At 39.9% G+C, this 27381-nt stretch overlaps 1 protein-coding gene across 1 annotated transcript in view; it reads right to left on the reverse strand.

Moving 5' to 3' along the window:
• KCNJ6 (potassium inwardly rectifying channel subfamily J member 6) overlaps positions 1-25720 on the reverse strand; it is a gene marked incomplete at both ends in the record, with an annotated part of 115360 nt that extends 89640 nt beyond the window's left edge. The window contains one exon of the mRNA XM_082488596.1: positions 25696-25720. Coding sequence (XP_082344722.1) covers positions 25696-25720 — 25 coding nt within the window. The remainder of the gene's footprint in view (positions 1-25695) is intronic.
• Between the last annotated feature and the right edge of the window lie 1661 nt (positions 25721-27381).

Raw genomic sequence — 27381 nt, forward strand, 5'->3', positions numbered from 1 at the left:
TATTGCGATGTGTCCCAAAAGAACTTTTGCCCAAGGCACAGAACCCAGGAAATCTGTTCCCCACATTTTCATAAATATCCTTTGGGATCCAGCAAGTCTTATCAGCAGATTATTTTTTGTTCTGGCTACGTGTCCATTGAAACGGGGGGCTTTGGATTTTGTTGCCCCCTTCAAACACCCACATTTCTGCTCTAGTGGACCACAGCTCAGCTTAGACCTTTTGAAATATAAGCCTATGTTTTCACCTCAGGGGGCAACACCGCTTCACCCCGCAGTCCTAAAGAAAGGTAAAACTAATGTTTCTGAGGAGCTCAAATAATATGGCCGTGGCTTTAAATGACTTAAAAATAAAATAAATTGACTTCTCTTTGCCAAACATTCTTAGTAAATTGGCCATTTTCTTTTTGCCCTCAAACAGCTAAAGAAATATTATTAAACCGAGGCCAATACAAATGCTAAGATGAAGAGCTTGACTCAGACCTAGAGTAAAAGCTGGAAATAATTCTGTCCTTAATCCACTCTGTAGTGCCCTGTGGTAACATCGGTTGTCATGCCAGAAGTCTAATAGACTGCTTACATCCTCCTTGGATAGCAGAGCAAACCGGCCAGGGCACATTTTCAGTGCAACATGCATGGAGCTTCTTATTGCACTCCTAGTTGGCTTTTAAAAAGAGCATTTACAAATTTTATTATTATTATTATTACCTGATTGTTGCAGACATTTCCTTGCTGTATAAATGATAAATGGAAATGCAAATTCAGGCCACTTATGGAATACACAAACTGATTATTTTACCCTTGCACACTTAAGGAAAGCTAGAGATGTTATCAGAAGCTTCAAACTGCAGGGTCTCTAGTCTTTTGTTTCCGTATTTATGCCCTTTTTTTGGCTTTAATCAATGAATTCCTTAGCTTGGGAACTTTCACATGTAGCAATACCTAGAAACTACGCACAAAATCCATTGATATAGAGTTGGGTTGATTTTCAGATATGTGGAAGCCATTTGGTTATTGAACTCCTCTTTAATTATTTGTAAATATTCTTCTTGAAAATGTATATATAATATATCACGTGTGTAGTAAAGTTCTTTAAAGACAAATTAGTGTTGTTACCTTTCCGTATACCTGTGGAGATGGAGTCATTGGGAGAGACTGGGAGGCACTGGCAATAAGATTACTGAAAAGTGGCAGAACAAAACAGATATAAAGTTCAGACTCCCTGTGAGATCTTGTGATTTTTTTCAGCTTTGATAGCACAGATGAAAATAATATGCATGCCCTGGTACTGCTGCAGTGTTTAATTGATTGATGTCTCCAAAACTGGGTAGCAGCTGGTATATAAAATGTTGCTATAGCTTGTCAATAGCTGGGAGAGCTTTAGACAGTCACTGCTGTCTGTAGACATACTGCCCATCCTTTCATTTCATGCTACTAATTGGTGAAACTGGCTTGTATTCAGCTGGAGGATTAGTTAAAGGAACAAGTAGGTTAGAGGCCTTTGACTCATTCCTGAAGCAGATATGAATTTCTGCCAGAGTAGCTGACTATCTTCTTACTGTAATCCTGCTTATGATTTTTCAGTCGGTAGGAATGGAGTAGTTTCCTTGGATCTGTAACTTCAGTGTAAAATAGGCAGAAAGTCTGGAATGTCTGCAAGAAGTGAGTTAATAATCAATAAATAGTATAAGAAATAACACTCCAATACTTCACAGCTAAATTATCTCTTGCTCTGAGTTGCATAAGTGGTTTTAGTTTCTCTGATCCTGTGCCCCAGGGCAGGCACTGTATTTTCAATTTCTGTAGAGTATACAGAACATCATGCTTCTTATCAGACAGCTTTACAAACAAGTTATATTGCTGCTTGTGATTCTGTCAAAGAGCGTGAACTTCTCACAATGGTGAGTTTACTTAAGACACTGCACTTAAAAATGTAAGTACGTTCCTTGAGCCACATTTGAGATGTCTTTCCTAAGACTTGTGGTGCAACTGTGAGGGTATCTCTAACCCTGGACTGGTACAGTGTTAAGTCAGGCAGACGGTCCCAGAAAAAGGACCTGAAGGATCTGGAAGAGGTGCTCAGGGCCCCAGTGTGTCAGTGAAGAGAGCGACGTGCCTTCACAGGAGGATCCACAAAACCCTTCAGGCTGAGCTGACTTTACTGCCACTGAAAGGGAAAGGAGCTGACACTGCTTAGCCCAGACTAACCACTTGAGTAATTTTTCAGTTTCTTAATTGATGATGGAGTAAGCCTGAGCCTGAAATGTCATGGAAACTGCTGATTATTTGCCTTAGAATGCCATGCTGTGAACTGCCGTGATTGGAGAGCTGCCTGCTGGGCAGCTCAGAGGTCTGGGCAGAGCCCCTGAGGACGACCTCCATAGCAACGTCTGAGAGCATCCTGAGTTTTCCCAAGACAAGCCTTTACCACCCTCTGCCAGATCTGTCACTTTACCTGGCAGATTTTATGCCTGGTGTGAAGTCCCAGGCTGTTGCTTTTTTACTGCAAGCTAGGTCTAAACCAGCTGGTTTAAAACTATCGGGGAATGCTTGCACGAGTTATGGCCACAGCAGGGACTGCACTGCAGATATATCCTGAGGCTCCAGCTCAACAACAAAGTGCAATGGTCCACCCACACCATTTAAGCTTGTTGCGTGATCAGGACCTTAGAGTCTGTCCTGGAATACTGGAAACAGTAAATCCCTATAATGGCTAATTAAATAAAAATTGTATTGATGCTTTCTTGGCTAATTTCTGATAAATAGAACTGTGATCTTATGTGACCATCATTTCTCCAGAAAAAAGGCTCTTGTACCAGGATGACTCATTTCAGACCAAAGTAATGCAATTATATGAAAAATTACAAATAGAGAAAAGGTAAATAAGGGTACAGGTAAAAAGGGGCAAGGATAAATAATTAGCCTTAATAGGATGGTGTGTTCCTTCACATGAGCAACATCTGTCTTGCTTCCCTCCATCCACTTCTACAACAACTGATGATTTCTTTTGTTTCTAAGGGCAGAGTTAGGTTTCAAATATTATAGAATCATAGAATAGCCCAGGTTGGAATGGACCTTGAAAGATGGTCTCGTCCAACTTTGTGTGGGGAAGAGAGATTATCTAGCACCCTGTCCAATCACATCTGGAAAATCCAGCAATGAGGACTCTACCATGTCCCTGAGGAGGTTTTTCTGGTGAATGATTCTTCTTACTGTAAAAAATCTTTCTTATGTCAAAATAACATAAAAATTTTCAATTGTGCATCTGTTTTCAATGATCCAGTGCCACAAGATGCTCAGGAGTCTATTGCAGCAGGAACATGGACATTTGTCAGTTTGCTAGGAGGGCTATTAGTTCTAAAACTCTGTATTAGATGGTTTTATGAGGATTGGAGCAATTAGTTTAGACCAGGTAACTACTGACACAGTTTGAAGCAACAACAAAATTATGACTGATGAAATATCATTAAGCATCTCATAAACAGGTGAGTTTATGCTATGGTCTTTTCCCAAGAGTTTATGAGAGCTTAGACATGAAAGCTGGAATACCTAAATCCAGCCTGCTGTTGGCTATTTTAGCCTAGGGGAAAATACAAATGCATTTTCAAAGCAAAACGTCAGGCTACCCAGAGTCATTACAATTGTAATGTGAAATGTTACGGTATGCAGTTTGTGCATGTTGTTTGCACAAACATTGTGATCTCTTTCAATCTGCTTTATTCTTGTTTATATAATGGATTGTTAGAAACATTACCTTTTTTCTTTTCTTGGAGCTTCCTGCTCACTGTGTATACTATGTAAGTCAACCGTAAGACTTGCCTTGAACTTCCTTGGTTTATAGACTAGACTTAAGTGGTCTCTGGACAGGGTCAATAGGCAAAGATGCCCATGTGCATCAACCTCTGTTGACCCCAGGAAGCATCATTGCTCCAAATAGTTGTCAGTATTGTAGATGGCACAGTGTTGGAGACACAGTGTTTTTGCCTTGCAAGGGAAATTTTGACCTTCTAGACCTAGGAATACAACAGCTCTACTGAGGGATACTGGATCCAGGGGAACCATTCAAATGAGAATGTGCTCTGATTTTTTTTTGTATTTATACATAATATTATTTTCTGTCTGTTAATTCATTCATAGATTACAGCTCTGACCTTGGAATATAAAGTATCACAGATTCTGACATGTTGTTGCACTGACTTCAGTGACTGCCACTGCTGGTACCAGAAACCTGCTCATGCCTTCATAGCGGTGCGTTCCAAACCCAGGATCCCTATGGGAAGAGTGGGACCAAAGAGGCTTTTGATAGACCTGTAGCTCTTTATTTATAGACCTTGCAACAGCTACTGAAGAACCTTTGATTTAAGAAGCACCTTTTATCTGCTATGTAACTTTAGCTGAAGTGAATGCTTATTTTTCAGTTTTGTCTGGGGTTTATTTTCAGGCAGGTTTTTTTGGAAGAACTTTAGATTTTTGCTTACTGCTGACATCATCAGTGCTGTCACCAGAATCTTCTGTTTTCTTTGGAAAACCTGATATCTTTGTGATGGGGGAATAGAGTATTCTCCTGGGTCTTTCACCTCCAGTCTTGTCTGTGGTATGGTAGGGAGCTCTCAGCAAGTGAACCAAGGGCAAGACACGGGAGAGTGATGGCTCTCTGCAGAGGCTGAGCCATTCATGCCAGGTTCTGAGTGGTGGTGGGAGACGTGACCCCCTCCTGTGTGGAAAGCACTGAAAGAGGAAAAAGGTGATGATTCAGTTCGCATGTTCCCAGCTGAGGACAAAATGCATCATAAGCCAACTGTAATTTCTGCACTCGTCCTTAGAAAATAGTGTGGGCACGTAATATAATTCTGTGGGCTTCCTTGGTGCAGAAGCCAGTGAGGCAATGCAGACAGATGGAAAGCTATCAGAGAGGACTTTTTTTTCCCTTAGGAATCTCAGTTGTTAGAGTATTGGTGCTATACTTCCCAGCTACCCTCTGATATGAGTAATGCTACCCTGGGAGCAAGGAGGCGTGATGGGAAGGAAGGCACTTGTTCACCTTGTTTGTCTCCATAAAGTATCATGATGGGCTTTTTAGGCTAAGCAAAGAATATGTGCACATAACTTCCTATGAACTCACACCAAGACAAGACGAAGCTCCTTGGTGGCTCTCACATTTACAGCTGTTGGCTCCGAGAACCACAAACTCTGCCTGCTGCCACGCTGCTTATGTTATGCTTGGTTGCACTACTGGGAAATAATGATAGCCCATAAATGCTGAAATGAATCTTGCAAGGGAGCTTGCAAGTGGACCTGCATAGATGCAAAGCTGGAATAATCGACTGCTCTTTACTGCACAAAGAACCAGGACCTGCAGGACCAGGAGTGATATGGGAGCACAAGGATGAGGTCAACTGGCAAACTTGTCAGAGGAAGCTTGCAAGGCATCTTTCTCAACTGCTCCTGGCTTTATCCATTGCATTTGCATAAGCACTAAATCAGAACAGAAATTTAAAATCTCCCAGACAGCAGTGATCTGAAGTACTGCCTATAGAACTTCGCTGAAATATGCATGCAATGAATTTCAGCTAGTACATTATTAATTTTGGTAATACCATGTCTCTAGCAACCTCAGATATATGGAGTAATGAATGCAAATATTTAGAACATTTGTTGTCTTATGTGTGTGTTTATATGTACCTGCCTGTGTACATACCTATGTGTGTGTCACACGAATGTGACTAGGTTTTTGTAAGCACTGCTTAAGATACAGTCTTGATGCATGTTGGAGATAAAAAAATTAGTGTCAATTTTTTCTTTTAACTGTTTAGTGCCTGTTTAGTGACCTTTAGTTCGTAATGCATTAAGGGAATGGAAATGAATGTTTTCACTACCTATTTATAGGAAAAGACTTTAAAATAACGTTTAAGAGGAATTTTTCATGGAGCTTTTTATTCATATTACAAAGCTAGAATAAATAATTGCAGACTATACAGAGCAACAATTCCTACTTGTCATATTTTTACAGTCTTCATACTATTTATCACTTTTAAAAATCTGAGTGATAACTGAACTGCCTTCCATCAACAGTAGTTATAATGTATCTTAAAATGACAATTCATTAGGGTGTTGCCAATGTAGCTGCAGAGCTTTCTGTCATTGTGAACTGTATTGCTTATATAATAAAGCTAGTAGCAAATAATAATCTTTGGCGACATACGTCTCTGCTCTCGGGATGCATTTAGTGAGGTGAATATAAAATAATGTGAAGTAATGATTACAGGAAGAAAGAACAAGGAGTTACCCCATCAGTCTTCCACACTACTGTAGACAAAATGACTGCTACAGTAAAATAATACTATCTTTGTCACTTTATTCTCAAGATGGTGCTAAAGGACTGTAATCCATTTAAATACTTTCAACTTCAGGGGGAGGGAACTACAAAAAATAAAGATTTTGCTTTGTATGAATTGATACTATGGAAGGACTAATTGATTCCTTTTTATTTAAAACCTGTACATGTATGTGTTCTTGGAGTGACTCCAAATCTATTGGCTTTGTTAAAAACACTTTTCTTACATTGAAATCCAGCTTCCAAACAGATAGCTTGCGTAGCCCATCATGTGACCATATTTCAAAAACATTTTAAGATGAAATCCTTATTGCTTTCTTCATACTATATGGGGAAGTTTTCTCCATTAATTCAAGTCGGAGATAAAAACATATAAATATGCTGGATTTTTAGATGGAAACACAGTACAAAGTAATAATCATCAAATAGTTGCTGGATTTTGCCATGAAACCTGTGGGAATTATCAGCACTGAGACCTTGTAATTCTAAAGGCAGGGGTTTTCTGTTGCACCACACTAGAGGGCAGATCCTTAGCTCTTCTTGAAAATGGTTTAGCCGATTTGAGGAAATTTATGTCTGCTTCTCTCAATGAAATAGTAAACTGGTTACTGTTGTTAGGTTTTTTTGGAAGTGAATATGGAATGCTTGATGAATCACATCCCTTCTCTATATGTGATTATTTCAGCTGTTGTGCTAAAGCTTGTTGTCATACATGGTAGTAACTGGTGCTCACCTTGGCATGAGGGCTGAGCGATATATTATGTGTCTTGTAGGCAGTGAGAGATGAAAAATTAAAGTGCTTCTCCCCTGTATCTGTGAGAACATATTCCCCGTGATTCCCTCAGATGACTTTTCATATGATGTGCAAAGGCCAATACATTGCCAGCTCACCTTTCTTTTATGTTAAATCTCCAACAGGCATTTTAACAACAACCACTTGCCATGTAGATTTATTTCAGTTTATGAAGACTAGTTTCTTTATTCTTGTAGGACTAGTGGGCAGAATTAGCTCAGAAATTTTGCCAAAAATGAAAAAGAAGAACCTGTATTTTCTCTGGGTATGATTGTGGTACAGTGAACATCTGCCACCATAGAAGGTGGAGTCATCCTCCCCTTCTACTCTGCCCTGGTGAGGCCGCATCTGGAGTATTGCGTCCAGTTCTGAGCTCCCCAGTTCAAGAAGGACAGGGAACTGCTGGAGAGGGTCCAGCAAAGGGCTACAAAGATGAGTAGGGCATTGGAGCATCTTTCTTATGAGGAAAGGCTGAGGCACTTGGGGCTTTTTAGTCTAGAAAGAAGATGACTGAGGGGGGATCTTATCAATGCTTATAAATACTTAAAGGAAGGGTGCCAGGGGGATGGGAGCAGTCTTTTTTCAGTGGTGCCCAGTGATAGGACAAGAGGTAACGGGCACAAACTTGAACATAGGAAGTTCCATGTAAACATGAGGAGGAACTTCTTTACTTTGAGGGGGGCAGAGCACTGGAATGGGCTGCCCAGAGAGGTTGTGGAGTCTCCCACACTGGAGACATTCAAAACTCGCCTGGATGCTGTCCTGTGCAACTTGCTGTAGGTGACCCTGCTCTGGCAGGGGGGTTGGACTAGATGATCTCCAGAGGTCCCTTCCAACCCTGACCGTTCTATGATTCTGTGATTCTGTGACTCCAACAGCCTTCTCCATCCACACAGTACGTGCAGGTATCTGTCACGCTGATGTACCTTAAATGTACCTTAATGCTCTCTATTGCTTCCTTTCTTCCTTCCTTTCTTTCTTTCTTTTTGTTTTCCTTTTTTTTTTTTTTTTGGGGGGGTGGGATTATTTCTTAGACAAGTTATACTATCTGCACTTTCTTGTAAAGACATTTATGTTTGACTGGAGGCTAGGAGTGCCTTTTTCTGGCCTGATGTTAATCTCTTTAGCATTGTCTCCGTAAATGACTTCTGGTTGCCACTTTCTGTGTATGGTTTATGCCATACAAAAAGGCAGCATTCCTCAAATCCATCAGTGGTTTGTAGCACTGGGTACATTCCTCTGGCAACTCACTTTTAAAACAGAGTCTGAAAAGTCTGATCAGAAGTACATACAGTGGGGATGTGCGGTCATGACTACAATGCTTTCCTCTGCCAGAAACCATTGGGCTGAGAAAGAAGTGCATTCTTCAGGGGTCTGGCATTAGTTGTTTATTAGCAAGGGTTCTTCATTAATGAAAGCTAGGCCTTGTCTTTCATGGGATGGGGAAGAGCTGGCAGCAGAATCAGATCACGGATTCGGCAGCATCTCTGCCCATCAAACCCACTAGCACCGAACTTCAGAGCAAACTGTGCCTCTTTCCTCTTGAGTATCCTGATTGCGTAGCATGACTACTGGTGCACGGGTAACAACACACCTACTGCTATTTCAGTGTACTGTAGTTCTCTAGTGCTTGGTTCAAGCAGGATGAGAGCTGCCTTCTGCCACTTAAGCAGTTATTTCTGTGCCACAGGATGGGGGAGGGAGTCTGCTGCACTAGTGTGGGATCTGTATTTTAATCTGCTGCTGATGGAACATACACATGTATTCCATCTGTATCCCATCATTGTATGGTGACAGGTAGCTTCCTCTTCCTTTTAAAAAGAAGAGCTGGTAGGCAAAAATAACTGTATTAAAAGATCTTTTTAAAGCCACATTGTTAGCAAAATTAGGACGCGAGTACTTATAATATGGTCTCTAATTGTGTTTTGCTTTTTCTTTGGGAAATCTCCATCTGCAGAAGGAGTGATGTTTAGTGTGTCAATCAGGGATTTGCAGTGAAAAAGGTGGCTGGGTGTACATCTAATTTCTCTTTCACTGCAAATTTCACAGGTGTATAAATAATGACCTTGTAATTAGGCGGTCATTTAGGTCTTGTTCCCTAACTCTAGTTTAGTTGTCCTTTTTGAAAGCTTACAGAAATACTTAATTAAAGTTGTGATTGGCTGTCATTAGAACCACATGTTCTTCATTTCCCAGGTGCTCAGCTGAGACCTGAAGATTCTGGTTTTAATCTCAGTTACCAAACCTTTGCACCTGGCATTGCTGAGGCTTAGCACCTTTGGCAGAAGGCCAAGTGGGATGCAAATGGACTGGGGCTCAGGACATCGTTAGTTGTAGCCTTCATCTCTGGTTCCTCCAGTGGCCTTTGGCAGGCAAGTCTGAGCTCCTTTCTCAGTTTCTGTCAGCAAGGTGGAGACAGAAATAATTTCCTTTATTGTCTGCAAAGTACTTGGACACCGTGTCAAAAGTCCTGCGGGACAACCCAGGAGGAAATATGTGAGCAAGGGTGTCACCTGAGCATGTTAGTACTGGCACCTCCCAGCTTGAGGGTGCTCTGAAACCACGGCTGCTTCAAGCCTTTCCCTGCAGGCTGATGGGCACAGAGTATGTATAGACACAACTGCTTTTCCCCTGCTCCTTTCAGACGTCACTGTCATTTACAGAGCAACTGTACACAGTTTCTCTTCTATGTTACTGGCAGCGTAAGGTTTAAAGCCAAAACAAATTCTCACCCAAGAAGTCAGTTCATCACCACCTCTTTCAATCTAACCAAAGGTTGTATAAGATACATATACATTTATATACAAACAAATCTGTGTATATATGCATGTGTATATGTGTCCGCTTAAGATATTTAAGAAATACTTTGTGCGTATGAAAATTACTTTATTTTAAATGAAAAAAAAAAAGTCAGGCTATTAATCCCTAGTACATCAAATATTACCTCTAGTTATGTGGGAAGAGAGTTGAGGAGGATATTAAAGCCTGAAATCACTGAGCTGTTTGTAGAAGTAGTTAGTGAACGTGGGCAATAATCTGTTGTTTAAAAAGCAAAATCCCCAAGGATTTTGAGCCCATGTGTTCAGTGTGCATGCATGGCATGTCTATCTAATAGATCAATATTTCACAGACCAAGAACAATTTACATGACAGACTGTAAATTATAATGGCTCCCAAACCAGCCAGTATAAATGGATTCTAAGCAGCGTGAATCAATAACAGACGCTTCTCTAATAGCTTCCCCAGTGCTGGTGGGAGACAAAAGCTGAAACACCACATCTGTTGTTCTGTTGCCACCTTGGGAATGCCTGATACTACATATCCCATCCAGATCTTTGTTCTGGTCAATTTTTTTTTACATTTTCTATTGAAAATCTTGGTTGGGGAACCTACGGCCCTGTGTGGAAACTTAAGATCCTCACTCTTTATACCTAAGCAAATCAAACTTCTTGTACACACAGGTGTACAGCTGGCATTTACTTAAGCACAATGTGCAATTGGCTTCACAGCCAGATGTCAGGAACAGGATAGTATGGTTTTGTGGGATACATGGATTTGTCCCCATTGGTAAGTTTCAGCAACATGATGATGATTAGGTAGTCAGTATTTCTGAAATGCTGAGAGTTGATCATGGAGAGACACTCTGTGGCTAAGGATTTCCAGAGAGACACAGTCCACTTCAGACAACCCTAATTCTCTGTCTTCTTCTGTCACACATATAAAACGTTCATTTGAGCTACTCCTCTGAAAGTGCTCCTGCTCAGTTTGCTAATAGCCTATTTCATTTGTTTGTTCTAGTAAAAGAGTTCATCAATCCCTTCTATGCTTTTGTAGATCTTTAATGAATTTTCTGTACTTGTCTCTTTCTGACTCTCAGGTCCCTTGCTCTTTCTCCTTGGATCTCAGACATTTTTGAACTCCTTTAATTTTCTTCCTTTTTTTACAAACTCTCATTCATTCATGATGATTCTACTATGCTATCTTCCATGACATACTGCATTTTTTCATTTATTTTTTGTGGGTTATTGGTAGAGACAGCCTTCCCCTCAGAAAAACGAAATAAAACTTGACGGCCTAAACAAACCAAAACTAACCAAAAAGCCCAAGGACAACTCCTCCTTCCCCAGCAATCACTAATTCAAAAACTGTGTGGTTTATATACATCTGCTGGTGATAGGAGTGAAAGCTTACCTCTGTCCCTGCCGTCATTGTTCACTTAGACCCACTCCCATTAGCCTGATCCCTCTGTACCAGTAGTCACTCTACTTCTGATCCCTGTTCATTGTCCCCCACCTCTCTGCACAGTGATTTTGAACTGTGAACTATATGAGGATTTGTCTTCTGGTACCTGTACTTTCAAAGAGGTATGGATTTTATGAGGTTGTACAGGTGAAAACAAGATATTAAGATTCGCACCATTCTCTTCCCCCATTCTGACTTTTCTCTGTTTCTATTGAACTGTAATTCGTTCTCTGATTTCTAATTTAATTTTCTTAAGGTCTATCTGACAGGTGAATGTTAATATGTCTAAGAAAGGATTTCTTAGTTTCCTCCTCCCTTCCAAGAAACCTCTCGTCTTCATTCCCAGTTCTAGTCATTGGTGTGAACAGAGGGCTCTGTTATTTCTGTCTCCACAGCATTTCATAATTTCAGTACCATCTTTAATACCTCGGGTTTTCCCTTACTTCTTCACTACTTGGTTAAGTGATTTTATAATGCTCTTATATGTTTTTCTATCTAATCACATAACTAAAACTGCTGTACTACACACTGTGTAATAGCATCGACTAAAACACAGTCTGTAAAGCTGCTGCTAAGATTTCCCTTTCTTCCCCTGTGCACACATATACTCTCACACACACCCCTCCACTGTTCACTGTTGCAATTGTGTTCCCAGATTTTTCTGTCTTTCTGGTAGCACTTTTTCTTTCTATTATTAAGTGGAAGCTGCTTCTGCCTTTCAGAAAACACAAGAAAACAGATCTTGGTTATAGACCTGCTCTTCTCTCCTCTGTCTATTTACCCTGTATCCTTTAAAAATATGTTTTCTCAGGATGTCCCATACTCATGAAATGTATTCCTCATGATGCTCTTTCTTGTAAGTGTGAATTCTCTGGTGCAAGAGCTGTACTAATGATTTGCCACAGATTGTCTTTTGTACAGCTTAGTGTATGTGTCTGATACTCTAAAAATGAAAAACTGTAATGGATGACTGGCATGAAAGGAGGAAGAAAGAGTGGCTAGGGGTATGGCAAGTGAATTAGCACCAAGGACAGTTAGAGCTGCCTGGTCGGTCTTATTGGAATAGTGTCTTTCTAAGCCTCAGTGCAAATACTATAGATTGCTTGGTGCATTTCTGTGTATAAAAGGGATAAGAGTTGAAAAGAGGAAGAAACAAAACAGTCATTTTTTCCCTCTGCAGTAATCCATAGATGCTTGGCTGAGATGGGCTAATATTAAAATGAAAGCACATTGTCACACTCTTCCCACACCTCCAAGCAACAGACTGAACCATACATAAGAGACAGTACTCCCTAACATCTGACTGAAGCACATTTGCTCTCACTGTGCCAAGAGGAGGATGGAAATGGTATCAACACCTTTCTTTAAAAATGCTGTGAGCAAAGATTAAAAAAAAAAAGAACAGAAGAAGGCGGCTTATATTTGGAGCTCAGATTGTGATTTACACTGATAATTTCAGTGGTAAGCAATTCCATTGTTTCTGTTTTTTTAGAGTTTTTTACCTCTTAGCTCTCCCTGAAACTATAAACCACCTCAAGCGCAGTAAACCAACAGCAGCTGTAGGTTTCTTTTAAGCAACACTAGCTGTTCTCTTTTGCTGGCCTCCCTGCCCCTAAAAACAAGATATACTATGAATATATAATATAAGCATCTTTCCCTCCTTCCCTCCCTTCCTTCCCTCCCTCCTTCCTTCCTTCTCTCTGCCTCTCCATCCCTCTCCCTTTTTGTCTTTCCCTCTTTCAACAGAGCCCCTCACTCCTCACTGATATGTGGTCTATTGTGATTCCTTAATACTTATAAATGTCAGTCCTTCCCCCAAGCCTCCCCCCACCGGATTCTGCTGTTTCAGTTCTCCAACATCTCTTGCTATATATAGCCAATTTGTCTAACTGAGTAAAAAAAAAAAAAAAATCCTTTACTTTCTGTAGGGAATACCAGCAAAGCAGCAAATATTGCCATGGCAACAAGCCTCTCAATCCATCAGACTCCTGCAATATCTAATACATAATCTGTAAGGCGGAGACTAATGTTGAAAAATGAACATGACATTGTCATTTCAGGATTTAATATCCCTTCCCCATGACCTTAATTAGCTCATCTTATTTTGGGTAGTTATTCAATTTCTGATAGAAACATCTATTTTATTTTGCTTTACTGAGGAAGCTAATGTGCGATCTACCTTCATTAAAATGCAACTTTTGACTTTTTCCCCAAAAACATGCCACAAAATGGGAGTTTCTATAGTAACACAAAATGCAGACTTAATTTGAAATTATAATCTCTTGATAAAGATGAGATTCCCCCCAGCCCCCTTCTCAGTGTATTTTCTTTTTTTTTTTTTAAAAAAAAAACAAACGGTTTTGCCACAGTGGTATACCTCTCGTCTGTTCCAAAGGAAGTTTGAAAAGAGTTTCTTAAAATTAAAACCCATCATCTAACAGCACTGCTGAAGTTAAAAATACACATTCTCAGCAGTCATTTTCCTTGTATGTTATAAATTTTGTATAATTTGGTTGCTTTTTGGCCTCCTCTTATTCTTAAATTATTAAATTATTTCACTATGACTCTTTGTTTAATGCCATGGAAAAGGATAACTGCATTTAAACCAACAACGCTTGCAAGGGTTACTGGAAAGGCCTTTATCAAGTTTAATGATAGGCCTTGGATTTTTACCCCAGTTTTCTAAGACATATACTATTATGGAACCTGTTTATCACTCATTCAGTGTGACAATTTTAACCAAATTTAATCCACTGACCAATTTCAACAGCATTTAAGAAGCATTTCCAGGCCTTCTGCTGTTAAGTGGGAAGATGTTGATCTGCAATATCTTTTGTCAAGGATTTGGAAGTGGAGGTGGGAGGGAGGGAGGGAGAAGAGAAGGGTTTGATTCAGTTGGGGTGTCCAGAATAGGAGCATGCAAGAGTGAACTGTTTCATGGAGAACTGGACTTTGCCAGTGAGGCAGAGGGAGTCAACCGGCTGCCCCTAAAGAGTGGAGTGTTTGGGGAAGGAACTGACACCTACTGCAAATGGCCCACGTGTAAATGGTTTGACACACCAACTAATACTAAATCACTTCCACAGAATGAAGCCTAAATCCTACTGTTAATCCCTCCCACCAACAATGTTTCTCCAGGCCTTCAAGTCAGGCTCCTCATGGCCAGGAGGTTTACCATTTGGAGTTATCCATTCAAGCTGTGAAAGCAGCCATAGAGACCGCTGCCTCCTTCTCCTTGTGGCTCTGCATCTCAGAGGGAGGGACTCTCAGTTATGGACCCCTGACTGTTCTTCACAGGAATTTGCACAAAGCTCTACAGATGTTTCCAAACAGTGAACAACAGAGTTGTGCCAACAGCCTGACTCAAGCATTGCTACCAGTCCACCTATTTGCCAACAGGTCTCAGATCTACCCCAATGAAATGCGGTCATTTTAAATGTTGCCCTTACACCTGCAAAGCAGTAGGGGCACAGAATAAACCAAGACAACACTGGGTTTTAAAAACCTCTCACATGTTCAAGACATGGCAACACAACAACATTTAAGACCTTGCCATTGTGTGAACCTGACTAGCAGTCATTGAGGTCATACCTTAATGCAGGGTTAATACCTGTTCAAAGATACTGACACAAAGAAATCCTTTAAATGAGTTCATGAGTTTCTCTCCTTCCTTTTCATGTTAACATCATGGGCACCTTATAAAATTAGGGAGGCAGAAAAACAGTAGGAGTTTTTCTGTTCACTTTAATGGGTTTTGTATCATGCTTTTCATGAATTCTTTTTTAAACATTACAGCACAGTACATATGATTGAATGGATACTAAAAATATGCAGCATTCACCCACAAATTAGTACAACAGCATGAGTTACTACGCCTTAAATAGTAATACTCCCCTAAATAATAATGTTATCACCAAAAAGACGCTCAACCGCATGCAAGAGCAATATGCCATAGGAAACAAACTGACTTAGCAGGAGGTCTGTAGATAGATCTTTTCTGCCTTATTAAAAGAAAAAAAAAAAAAAGAAAATGTGCACCAATACCTCATCCTATGTTTCAGTAGGTTTCAGAGGAAATTATTCTTTGCCTATCATTAAATTAACTATTCAAACAATACTAGAAATCAGAGCAGAAGACGACATTTAAACTGCCTCTCAAATCTGTCAAAGGAAAGTATAGGTTTTCTAAACTCAACAAAAACGTGCCACTTTTAAGGACAAGTAATCATGCTATTTGTTGTCCTTTTGATTTGCAGCTAGGTTAGCAAACGCTTCATGACACGTGACATGACTCCATTGTGTAAGTTCCTGGGAGCAACAGAGGAAACCTGTGATGTAGAGATAGCAGGCTCAGCTTGACAATGATAAATATGTCAGACGATGACAATCATTCTGTGAGTTTAGTTCTTGTGAATGAACGAAAATGGTAATTTACGGTGTCATGATTTGGAAGCATAATCATCTCCATATCAGTCATTCACAATCAGTTGTAGTAGAACAGAGCCTAATATTGTTCCACGCACAAAGTGTGAGCTGCGTGAAGACATATGGATACAGATTTGGACTGAGACAGGAGCATCAGATCCGACCTCCTACATAAAACGACCAATTAAATTTCACCCAAGGACTGAGCCCAATCACTTACATAACACTAAACTTCGACTGACTTGATGGAGATGAAGCAGAAACTATGTGTTTATACAAGCCAAATACATTGGGGGTTTTGTCTCCAGTCTCTTTGGCCACACTGTTCTCAGTCCCCACGTTAGCTGGGTGCAGAAGAACCCAGCTGGGGAATGACAGGGCTCAGTGAAAGCCCTTTTAATAGTGGCCAGTGACTCTTCTCGGCTTCAGAAGTGTTACGGGTTTTCTGTATCTTTGTAAGCTAGTACTTTGCCTTTAGTATGGGACAGGATCTCTCAGGTCTCGGGACTGAACTGGAATAGTTTCGTAGCCATTCTTAGAGCTCTTACTACTGCTCAGGTGGACACAGTTGGACCATAGTGACACCAGCCTGAAAGGAAGGAAGGAAGACAGGGAAAGGCACTGGAACAGGTTGCCCAGAGAGGTTGTTGAGGCCCCATCCCTGGAGGTGGTCAAGGCCAGGCTGGACGTGGCCTTGGGCAACCTGGTCTAGATGGGAGATGTCCCTGCCTATGGCAGGGGGGTTGGAACTCGATGATCCTCAAGGTCCTTTCCAACCTAAACCATTCCATGATTCTACGATTCTATGAAAGTTATAACTGGCAAGTGATACTCCTAATGTGGGGCTAATGGTGGTGATGGTAACAGGCAGTGTTCATAGGTGATGACGAGGGAATTAGAAACTAATCTCAAGCAGACTGATGTGAAGTTCTTCTGCAAAACCATCCAGAGAAGAACATTTTGCCTAGTCCTTACTGGTTAGCGGATCACTTCCTTCTAGCCTCCCTCCTAGTAGATGATCTCCTTCTGACTCCTTGTATTTTAATGTCTGAGTTACTAAACTGCATATTTGTAGCCCAACAGCCCAGCTCTGCCAGGATTCTTTCAAAATTTGTATCTACTTTATAGTACTTTGTGGCAAGGGGTTTCATAGGCTGCATGCTCTTTGAAAAGTATTTCCTCAGATGTGATGGCATTAAAGTTTTCTGACATCTGTCTTTTGCCATCTCCCGTCTCCACAAGTCCAGTCCATACTACCAGGAAGGGTAAAGATAAATGCATTTATCTAAGGTACTGAAATTACCCATGTCTGTCCTGAGGAAAAACAGGATTTTATTTTGAAAGTATATTGATTTTGATGAGTTACTTTAGCTTAACAATGGTCAGCTAAAGCAGCTTGCTTAAATTCTTTTTTCTTTTCTTTTCTTTTCTTTTCTTTTCTTTTCTTTTCTTTTCTTTTCTTTTCTTTTCTTTTCTTTTCTTTTCTTTTCTTTTCTTTTCTTTTCTTTTCTTTTCTTTTCTTTTCTTTTCTTTTCTTTTCTTTTCTTTTCTTTTTCTTTTTTCCCTTCCCTTTCCTTTTTCCTTTTTCCTTTCCCTTTTCCTTTTCTTCTTCTTTTTCTTCTTTCCTTTTTTCTTCTTTCTTCTTTTTTTTTGTTCTTTTCAAAGATGTAAGTCATTAAGCCAAACTAAGAACAGAAAATGAAGTTTGGACTTCAATATCCATTGGAAGAGTTCCAGATGAAATGGGATATGCCAATATAAGAGCTAGGCTTCTCAGTGTAACTTTGCTGCTGCTACTTCTGTGTTGAGAGTTTGCTTATAGGTATGTGGATTAAGAAATGTACTTATGAAGTAAGATGATGACAAACTGGAGGGAGTTCTGCAAAGAACAACCAGGACTGGAGGCCCTGAATGCTGAAGTGGACTATAAGATCTAACTCTGCAGTTTAATTACGAGGTGATTAGAGAGCAGTTCCGCAAGCCAGCAAATATTTGAAGAGGGGAGAGAGGGGAATGATTTACAGGAGGGATGATAATAGGAAGAAGGAGAAATCTCTTGTTATATGGCAGAAATTCTTGAAGTGCCCAGTGCTAACAGAGGGGACCAGCAGGTGCATGCAACTGTGTTTTCCCTTTCCTGCAGAGAGATACACCTGTGCAACATGCTTGTGCTGAGACAGCAAAGAGAGCATCGCTGAAGCCTGGGATAGACTGATGTTGGGCTGCAGAACAGCCCCATTGCACAATCACTGCTATCCCGGTGTCTGGAAACAGTGCTGCACTGACTCAAAGGAGGACAGATCTTACAGGTCTCTTCCTTCTTGGTTTATCTTTTAACAGCTCTCTTACTGTTGGCAATGACTCTTACTGGAGTTTTTATGGTTTTCTTTTCCATGTAGGTCAAGATATTTTATGGTAAAAGGAACAGCGGTAAATATAGTTGGAAGAGCCTGAGCTATGAGTGTAGGCATTGGTTCAGAAATAATACACTTTGAGTTAATGTGTTCTGTGCACAAGAGATAGTTTGACTTGTAGGCATTATATTGCCTGTAATATGGTTAATCTAGTCCCTGCTATCCCCTGTCAAATGTCTGAAGAGCAATGAAGGCAGGTAAAAAATAACAGGGAGAATACAGAGTAGCTTTAGGGATTAATTTAATACCCGATTATAAGGCTTTTAAAAGACATCTGTCAAAAATACCATGATATTGAATAATGCAACTGGGTCCTTTTACCAATTAAGTGGCATATTTCTCTTTCATATCAAATAGTTTATCCCACTATGCTCTATGACATTTTCTATTCATTGATTCTGAACACTTTTGCAACTAGTTTTCAAAGTCTAAGGGTCTCAAAATCCAATACATTTATGGTACTACCTGTTTAACACCTGTTCTTGTACATCTCAGATACCTTTTTTTTTCTGGATTGTTTTTCCCTTTACTGTTGACCAGCATTCTCTGCTATTCACCACACTATGCTTATTTCCTAGAACTAAAATCCATTATGGTCTCTTATCTGCTTGATGGCTCAATAAGCCTGATCCAGGTCAGACAGTTTTCTGCAGCTTTCAGAAACATTGATCAGAAACATTGGTGATGTTTTTCACCATTTAATTTAACTCATCTGCTCTCTGTGAAGACAATTGATTAGACATTTTTAATGACTTCTTTACCCTGAGTGACTATGGACTTCTTGCGCTTTACATATACAGTGTGGTCTTTTTTTTCAGCACCACACACTGCTCATTTCTCCTGCTGAAGTCCATTGTTGGTTAGCACCTTTAGAAGATTTAAGTGTATGTTACATGAAAATAGAAAAAGCTCTGCATTAGAAGAGCATTAAAATGGTGAAGCCAAGCCCCAAATAGCTGGAAATAGACAGTTAAGGGTGCAATGCTAACTGGCCCACCCGTATTATTCAGGGTACAATGAAAAAATGTTGTCTCAAAAAAACCTTTAGCCACCCAACCGACATTTTTGGCAACTCGGTCCCATACCGAGTCCCAAACCTCAAAAACTGGTACTTAAAATCTGAAGTGACTTTTGCTTTCCATATTAAATTTCTGGTCATGCTTAAACTAACTCCGGTCATGCCCAGAAACACTGGGCATGTATTTCCCCTCTAAAGACTGTCTTACACCTAAATGTATCTCACACAATGTCTAATATGGATTCACAATTTTGCCCTACTGCCGATCAGAAGATACTATCGCAATATGACTGTGGATCGAGTTCTGTAGCAGCAACTGCTGTGGGAAGCTTTGAAGGTGTTTTATCTAATAGCTTGGTGAGTAGACCACTTAGATTTAGTATAGAAAGTGAGTGTTTGCTCTGGGAAGCATATGACTGAAAAACCCAGCTTCGCTGTGCCAGGGACCATAGCAATGCAAAGGAAAGGCACTGAGAACTCTTCAATAGTGTCAGACTGACTGTAGCCCCCATTTTAAACACACACTGACCATGGAAAGAGACAACCTCAACAGAATAAACGTTGTTAAAGGTGTAAGTAACAGGAAATACTGTGTTTCAATAAGAAGTGGTACAATGCAGCCCATATGTAATCACTGTTCCTAACTAGAAAAACAGAAATTTTTACTTCATTCATAATTCAGCTCTTGGTTATCTCATCCCTGATATTTTGAGTGTAATCTTCACAAATATTTTAGCTTAGCAAAGTAATATTAGCAGTGTTATCAAATTTTAATAAGTTTTTGAAATATCTAAGCTTCTAGAATCATATGACTATATGAGTCTTGGTTTTCATATGGGAAAAAATATTTCTGTCCCTAATACTTGCAAAGGGAAATTAGCAAAGCAAATACTCTTCACATTGTTGTAACTGAGGACTGGAAACACTGTCAATTGGCTTCCTTATTAAGACAAGTTTCTTTTGTTTCCTATTGCGTATACAAGTCCACAGTTCTTCTAAGCCCCTGCTAGTGCATCACTGAAACAATAGAACTTCTTGCTTTCTTGCATAATGAACTCCTGTTTTAGAAATTCGTTCTTCTCTCAAAACCTGACCTTTACCATGAAGAACAGACTGTATTTTCATTTAATGATAACAGCATTGTTCTTTCTGTTCTTTTCATTATATGCATGAGCTAATTTCTGCTGAAATAACAACAACACTATTAATATTAATAATAATAGTAAAATAATACACACTATGATTACTTTTAATTTAAATTTGACCAAAGATTTAAGGAGTTAATTTTGAAATAAATGTTATCAACCTATATATACAGTATCAAATCAACAGTAATTAGATGTTCCACTTCATAAAACATTTATCTCTGTGGCTTAATATTTGCTATAAAACTACTCCTTGATAAATAACTATCACAACAGAACTCTTTTCTTACTGAAAAGTAGGAGATGATGAAAATACAGCGTAGGAAAACCAGCCTTCTTATTCCGCTCTTGGCACACCTTCATAAAAAGGCTAACCATAAAAGGGTAACTGGGTATCTTGAAAATAAATGACTCTAACTTTCTCAATCACGGGCAAATATCTTTCTTAAATGAGTTTTCTGAATGCTTTGGAGTTTTTGCACTTGAATTTTGCATTGTAATAATCTGCTCTTTCTAACAATTTGGTGGTACTTGATAATGTTGAACTGGTTATTTGTACTTAGAAATGCTTTCTGAGACTGGAGAATCAGTATTCTAGACCGACAAGATGGAAACTCAGGGTTTGGGATCAGTTCTTCAAAGTCCCGACTGTGTGTACACACAACTGGTGTGTTTACACAAGACAGCATTTATTCATGCACCACCAACTCATGGTGTGATAGTAAAAAGGTTAGGTTTCTGAACAAAAGACAAAGATAAAAGGTGTAGTATTGGGAAAAAAAAAAAAAGTTGAAGTAGAATTATACATATTTACTGTAACATACCATATGTTTTTCTTATGTGTCATAAATCAATAATTCAAAATAATTAGAACTGCTCAAAAAATTCCAGACTACCCTGGCACATGTAAACCTGAAAATGTTGTGACTTTTAAGTTACTCAAAGCAGAAACTTTTTCTCTTTATAAACCCTCTCTACAAGTACGAGACAGCAATAGGGACACTTCAGATTCAGATACTGTAGAGAAGAAAAAGAAAGCTTTTGGGAAAAGCATTCCATCACAAATCAGATATCTCCTAGGGTTTGTCTGCTCCTGAAATTCTTTCAGGTTAGCTTGATTCTTTTTTTTACCCCCCCTGAGTAAAATTCATGACATCCATAATTCAGAAGATTCTATCTGGAGTCATCTAAGGTCTCAGTATTCATTATTTCACTGTCTTTGGAAGTAAATTTACAGATATTTGGAGTACATATTTTTGTAACAAATGAAGGAACATCCTTATTTTAAACCAACTCCTCTGCCTCTGACTGTTCTCATGCATGAGTACCATGTGGCTTAACTGGGTAGCAGAACAAATAGCAGAACAAATATGACTGTTTACTGATGTACCCCTATGGCCAGAGAACGTCTTAATTGGATGTCACTTCTCTGTTTAAATGCTTTAAGGCATTCAACCATGCCCATTTTTGATTAGCCTGTAGCAAGTTCACACTGCTCACATCACACATTGATTATACTGCAGCCATCGTATGGCACACTAGATCCATGCTTCTGCATAATTTGGAGCTGAGACCTTGGACTTCCTCATTACCTTAGGGAGAAGAGTTTGTGCAAACTCGTCAGTACACCGGTGACCTGGAGACCTCAAATCTCAGTCTGGAGATTCTCTTCTCAGAAAGAGAAGGGGCACACATATTCTCACCTGGTCTTTAGCAAATAGCATATCTCTGGCAGGGTTTTAGAAATACCAGGACCCTGAGGAGAGCTTTGCAGGTGCTATCCAAGCCATCAAGCCATCATGTTGCAAAAGAAGCAGCCAGCTAGCCCCTGATACGAGGTAGACATCCCACAGATACCAATTAGGGGTTGCGATGTAGGCAGCTTGCTTTCACCCAAGGCAACTCAGGAATATGATGCACACCGTGACTAAATCAGGTTGAACATCTAATACCTTCCTGTACTGCTTAATATTTGCTCTCCTACCTTGCTTGCTGTGCTTTAGCTGTTCACAGGCAAGATGATGGCATCATTTGGGTTAAAAATTACCATGAGAGCATGGGAAGCATGAATGAGAACAACAGGGACAAAAGAAAACAAAAACCACGGGAAAATAGTTTGGGTTCTGTTGTTGTTTTTTTTTGTTTTTTTTTTTTGTTTTTTTTTTTTATGTTTGTTTGGTTTTTTCCTGCTCAGCTTTTAAGTATTCTGAGATTATATGAGGTAAATTGCCCAACTCAGGCTATAAAGAAATTTCAAAATGCATATGGATTTTAAGGCATTATAAAGGAATTCTTGGACAGCTCCCTGGGGCTCCGTGTAATTATGGTGGCTTTCTATTAATTCTGTGCAAGTGTTGTAAAACAATTTCTTGGGGCAAAGACTGGTCTTATTTGGTATGCATTTCTACTTCTATATCAGCTCTAAGGGACTATCCCTAAAAAATTTAGCACAATGTTTCTTCCTAGTGTGCACTTTAACTGTTGTATTAAAATGATTTTCCCTGTTGCTTTTTTTTTTTTTTAAACTTTCAAGGCAGACAGTTCTCTCAACACACACAAGTACAGGGCTCTGTCATGATAACTTGTATCTTTCCATCATCATAAAGGTCCTATCAAAATAGGACAGAAAGTATTAAAACATTTTTTCTGTGCCAATCTTCCCTACAATGCAGCAGATCCACTGAGAATGGAAATACAAAATGCGACAAAAATACAGACTGTTATCCCTGCTGGCAAAGATACCAGACTAGGAACAACTACTGCATCAGTGTTTGCTCAGTCTTCCTCTTAGTGTGTAATGTGATATGAATCTCAGGTACAGGGGTTTTCTTACTGCAGAAACATCCAGAGTATATGGTAACTTCATCAGTGGTAACTTCATCAGAGAATTTTGATAGAAAAAGAGCAGTGGAAGGAAGGTGATTGATTTTTTTCTGAAGCTGTGCAAAGCTGTGAGCAGAGGAGAGACAAGAAGCACAGCTCTTGGGTGAAACTGTAAGGCAAATAATAATTTTGTTCTATTGGTACCATGATCAAGCTATTTCTTGAGGCCTTTGAAATCCTCCAAGGCCTCAAAGGCCTTTCTTTGTTTTCTCAGTTCCTGGAAAAAGGCCCTGCAGTCCAAACCAGAGGCCCACCCTACAGCAGCTTGTTGCTTCCTCATTCCATTTATTTCCTTTTAATCTGCACTAGCTTTAAAATGGGCACTGTGGTACGTTCAGTAAGAATTTTCTTTCCTGCTTGCGATGCAGTTTATAATTTATTAAAAATATTTTAAAATGTCATGAAATCATCTGAAAATTTCATAATAGGCTTGCATGAAGTATGAACAAATCCTCATATAAAGAAGCAGTAAATCCTGTTAAGAAGCATGCTATCTTAAAGAAGCAATATAAAAGTAATTCACAAGACAAACACGAATCCTAAAGGAACTGCACAGTGCATTTTTGAGCTTGTCTTCCTGATCAGTTGTAAAGTTTTATGGAGGCTCTGACTCTTCAGACCATTCAAAAAGTCTGCTTGCTTTCCCCTAACACTTTCTGGTGAGATTCCTTCACCTTGTTTCAGAAAGGTTGTGCAGAGTCCAGCAAGTACCTAACGCATAGGGCAGATACTACTTATCTGCTTCCGCTTTTGATAACAAATTCCTCCACTGTTCCATCCATCTCTCACCCCTCCGTCAAGATTTAATTATACAGCTATCTATCATCCAGTAATGCCAGAGAAGTTATGAGGTCAGTTTCTAAGAATGACATTGTACATCCACAGGGATTAATGGAGCAAAAGTACCATACCTTATAGCAGAGGGTTTCTCTAGGGTCTGGTATCATTGTATTTTTTGGGCCTTGCTAAACTGCATTGTTCACATTTCCACTGTTACCACGTAGGCCTTGCTGCACCATGGAGAAGTACTTCTTTCTACTTAGGAATATTGCAGAAAGTATAGGAATGTGGATCCTGTGAGCTTAAACAATTACAGATCTCATCTATGAATCTGCCCTAAAAACTTGAGTTTTGCCAGGTCTAATGAGATGCAGACAGTGCAGGAGAGCATTCGGATAACAACACACACCTCCATCAAGTGCTTTAATGGGAGTTTAACTGCCCATCAATAGATTGCCATGTATCTTATGCCATTGCCAGTAGTCTGCTACTGATTAGCAATGTTCTCCCCATGAGGAGAGGAGCTCTCAGGTTGACCTCTGCATCCTGTAACTGTGCACAAAGCTTTAGGAATAGGGCCTTTGCTGCATGGATGTTCTGCTGCCTCTATTGTGTCTCCCAGGTCTGCAGCACCTTTTTGTGGGATAGATATTGTTTCTGGAACTGAAATATTTTTTTATACCTAGCAGTGGTGACTCTGCCCTGCAATGGCATATGTAAGGAGATACAGAGACTGACTTCAAAAGGGAGCAAAATGAAATGGGAGAGCAAAAAGGCAGGGAAGTGCTGACCTAGGAACAATCCTTCTGTGTGTTAACAGAAAAAATTAACTGGAAACAACTTTCTAATGTAAATGAGTCTTATGCATGTCTGTGTTTCTGTCTTTCTATAGTCTCTGGTTAAGCAGAGTAAAAGATTTCTCCCTTTTAAAGTCGATTTATTTAAGCTTGCATAGGCTGTGGAGCTAGATAAGTTTTTAGGAAAGAGACTGGGGTTTGCCAGGATTTTGTCCTAAATTATCTCCAAATTTTGTCCAGAAATAGATTATGCAGTCTAAGTGTCTCAGCTACAAGTGTTTATAGGCACTACTCCATTATCTGGATCCCATCTTATGTCAGAAGTACAAAGTACCTCTTGTTGGTTACATATTTAAGACGACGCACACTACTTAGAAACCAGTGAAATCAATGGAAAGCTTTCCACATATATCTCAGGGCATAATTCCTATTGGATGAATCTGGCACAGGCGACAGTCCTGAATAATTGCACTGGATTTAGTGCGACCTTTTTTAGCCTTGTGAAGGAATGTATGCACTAACCTGAATCAAGTAAATTAGGCACTCATTAAATCCACAAGTAGTTACATTCTGTTTAAGTAAAACTCAGGCTCATGAAGTCAAACATACAGTAGCTGCTTTGCTGGACTTAGGTCCAAATACAGGTGATTTAAACAGTGCATGAAGAAAATAACAGTCCTTGTTTTGGGGATTCTTTTTTTTTTTTTTTTTTTTTAAGGAGTGGAATGATTTATGATGAAGTTAGGAGTGAAGACAGGGCTGAATGAGATCCCTGAATGCAAGCACTGTTTTTTGGTTTTGTGGCATTATGTAAGGGAGGGGGACAGATGGAAAAAGAAAGTGGTTGAACTTCCTATTTGTACTCACTCATTGACTCTGTCAATTTGGCCATCTCTGTTTCTCTTTTGGGCTTCTCCTGGGGGAACAGACAAAATAAAAAACAAACATATATATATATAATATATATATAAGTATAAATACACTTGAGGGCAAGTGGCAATGTGAGGGAAGGACATTAATCCTTTATATATTTCTACTTCATTTAGGGATTTAACTTTACTCCTAAGTAGTCCGCACTCTGGGGGCTTTTTTCTTGTAGTCTCCAGATTGTGTCAGCTATGAAGTGTGAAACTTGTTTTTGTGTGTGTGTATCTAGTTGGAGTAATTGAAGTTATTTAATCAAAGTGATAATGGAGGAGGAAATCCTCCTCTGTTTTGCACTCTGCACTAAAATTTGCAATTGTGTTAGGACTTCCTGACAAAAGATATGAAAATGACCATCCCACAAAAACAGATATACTGAAGGAAAGAAAGTACTTATTAAAAGTAAGTAAATTTCATACGGAAGCTGGAGTGAGTGGTGTGGTACTGGGTCTGACACTGAAATGAACTGACTGAAGTACTGCTTCATTTATGTCTTTGATACTTGAGGGATTCCTAATCAAACTTGCTTATCTTTGTCACTTGTTTTTGGCATCATTTTTTTAATCTAATTTTGTTTTCCCCTTTCAGACACTTGTAGCTGTTGCAACTAAGCCTGTTTTGACAGAAGAAGGTTTGGGCAATCCAGAGCTCTTAGATTTGGTGGAATTCCCCTTCACAGGGACCGATGCCCCAAAGAATACCTCAGCCAGAGCAATGGAGGCTGGATCCAATCTCCTAATTTAAGAGCCAGAGTTTGGGCTGAATTAAAACATTCATCCTTTCAAAGCCCTTTAAACTCTATTTAGCTGGTTTTGAGAAGATGCAGTGGGGCCGCTCTCACCCTTACGATCCCTGAAACTACACAAACATCTATGGTGACTGAGTCCCAGCCCTGTGGGTAAGCAAAGCTAGTGGCTACCCGTCCTTTACCCCACAGCTGTCTTCAAAACACAAACAGCCCAGATGTTCACCAGTTTTAACCACAGCTGAGAAGTCCAGTTGGAAAAGCCAAAGGGAAAAGAGCTGGTTGTCAACCCGTGCTAATAATGGGTGTGGGAGCCTGCCTCCACCTCTGTCGAGGCTGAGAGAGAGGGCCTTATCAGCCATGGGTGTGCAGAAGTCAGCTCTTGATCCACGCAGCTTTTTTTCCCCAAAACCTCAGCAGAGGAGAGAATTTCCTCCAAAATATGACTAACAGGCAGCAACCCCAAAGAGATCCCCCCTGCCCCTATCTCAGCTCTGGGACAAGTTGTGGGTTTCTGGGCCGGGTTGCCTGCAGTAGCTGCTGAAATGGCTGGGGACAGGATTCTGCATGGCAGCATCTCTCTTTGGCTGGGTCTGTACCAACAAACAGCACTGGGGCAAGCCATGGGCTCAGAATGGTGTGAGAATGGTCCCTGCCAGGAATTATTTGACAGTATAGATGTAGTCTTCCAATGCTACTTGGCTATGACATAAGCAGACCCTCTGCAGAGGTGCCAGGCTGTCACAAGAGCTACCCCTCCTGCTTTACTTGGAAGAGTAGGATCATCTTATGACTTGAGAGGAGTTGAGGTCTGTCCATCTCTGTCTTATCCCAGTACTGGCTTCCACCTGGTGCAAAAAATCTAAAAGAAATGTTTTCTATAC

Source organism: Vanellus vanellus, assembly GCF_965231255.1.
Source record: "Vanellus vanellus genome assembly, chromosome: 1".
Classification (NCBI taxonomy): Eukaryota; Metazoa; Chordata; class Aves; order Charadriiformes; family Charadriidae; genus Vanellus; species Vanellus vanellus.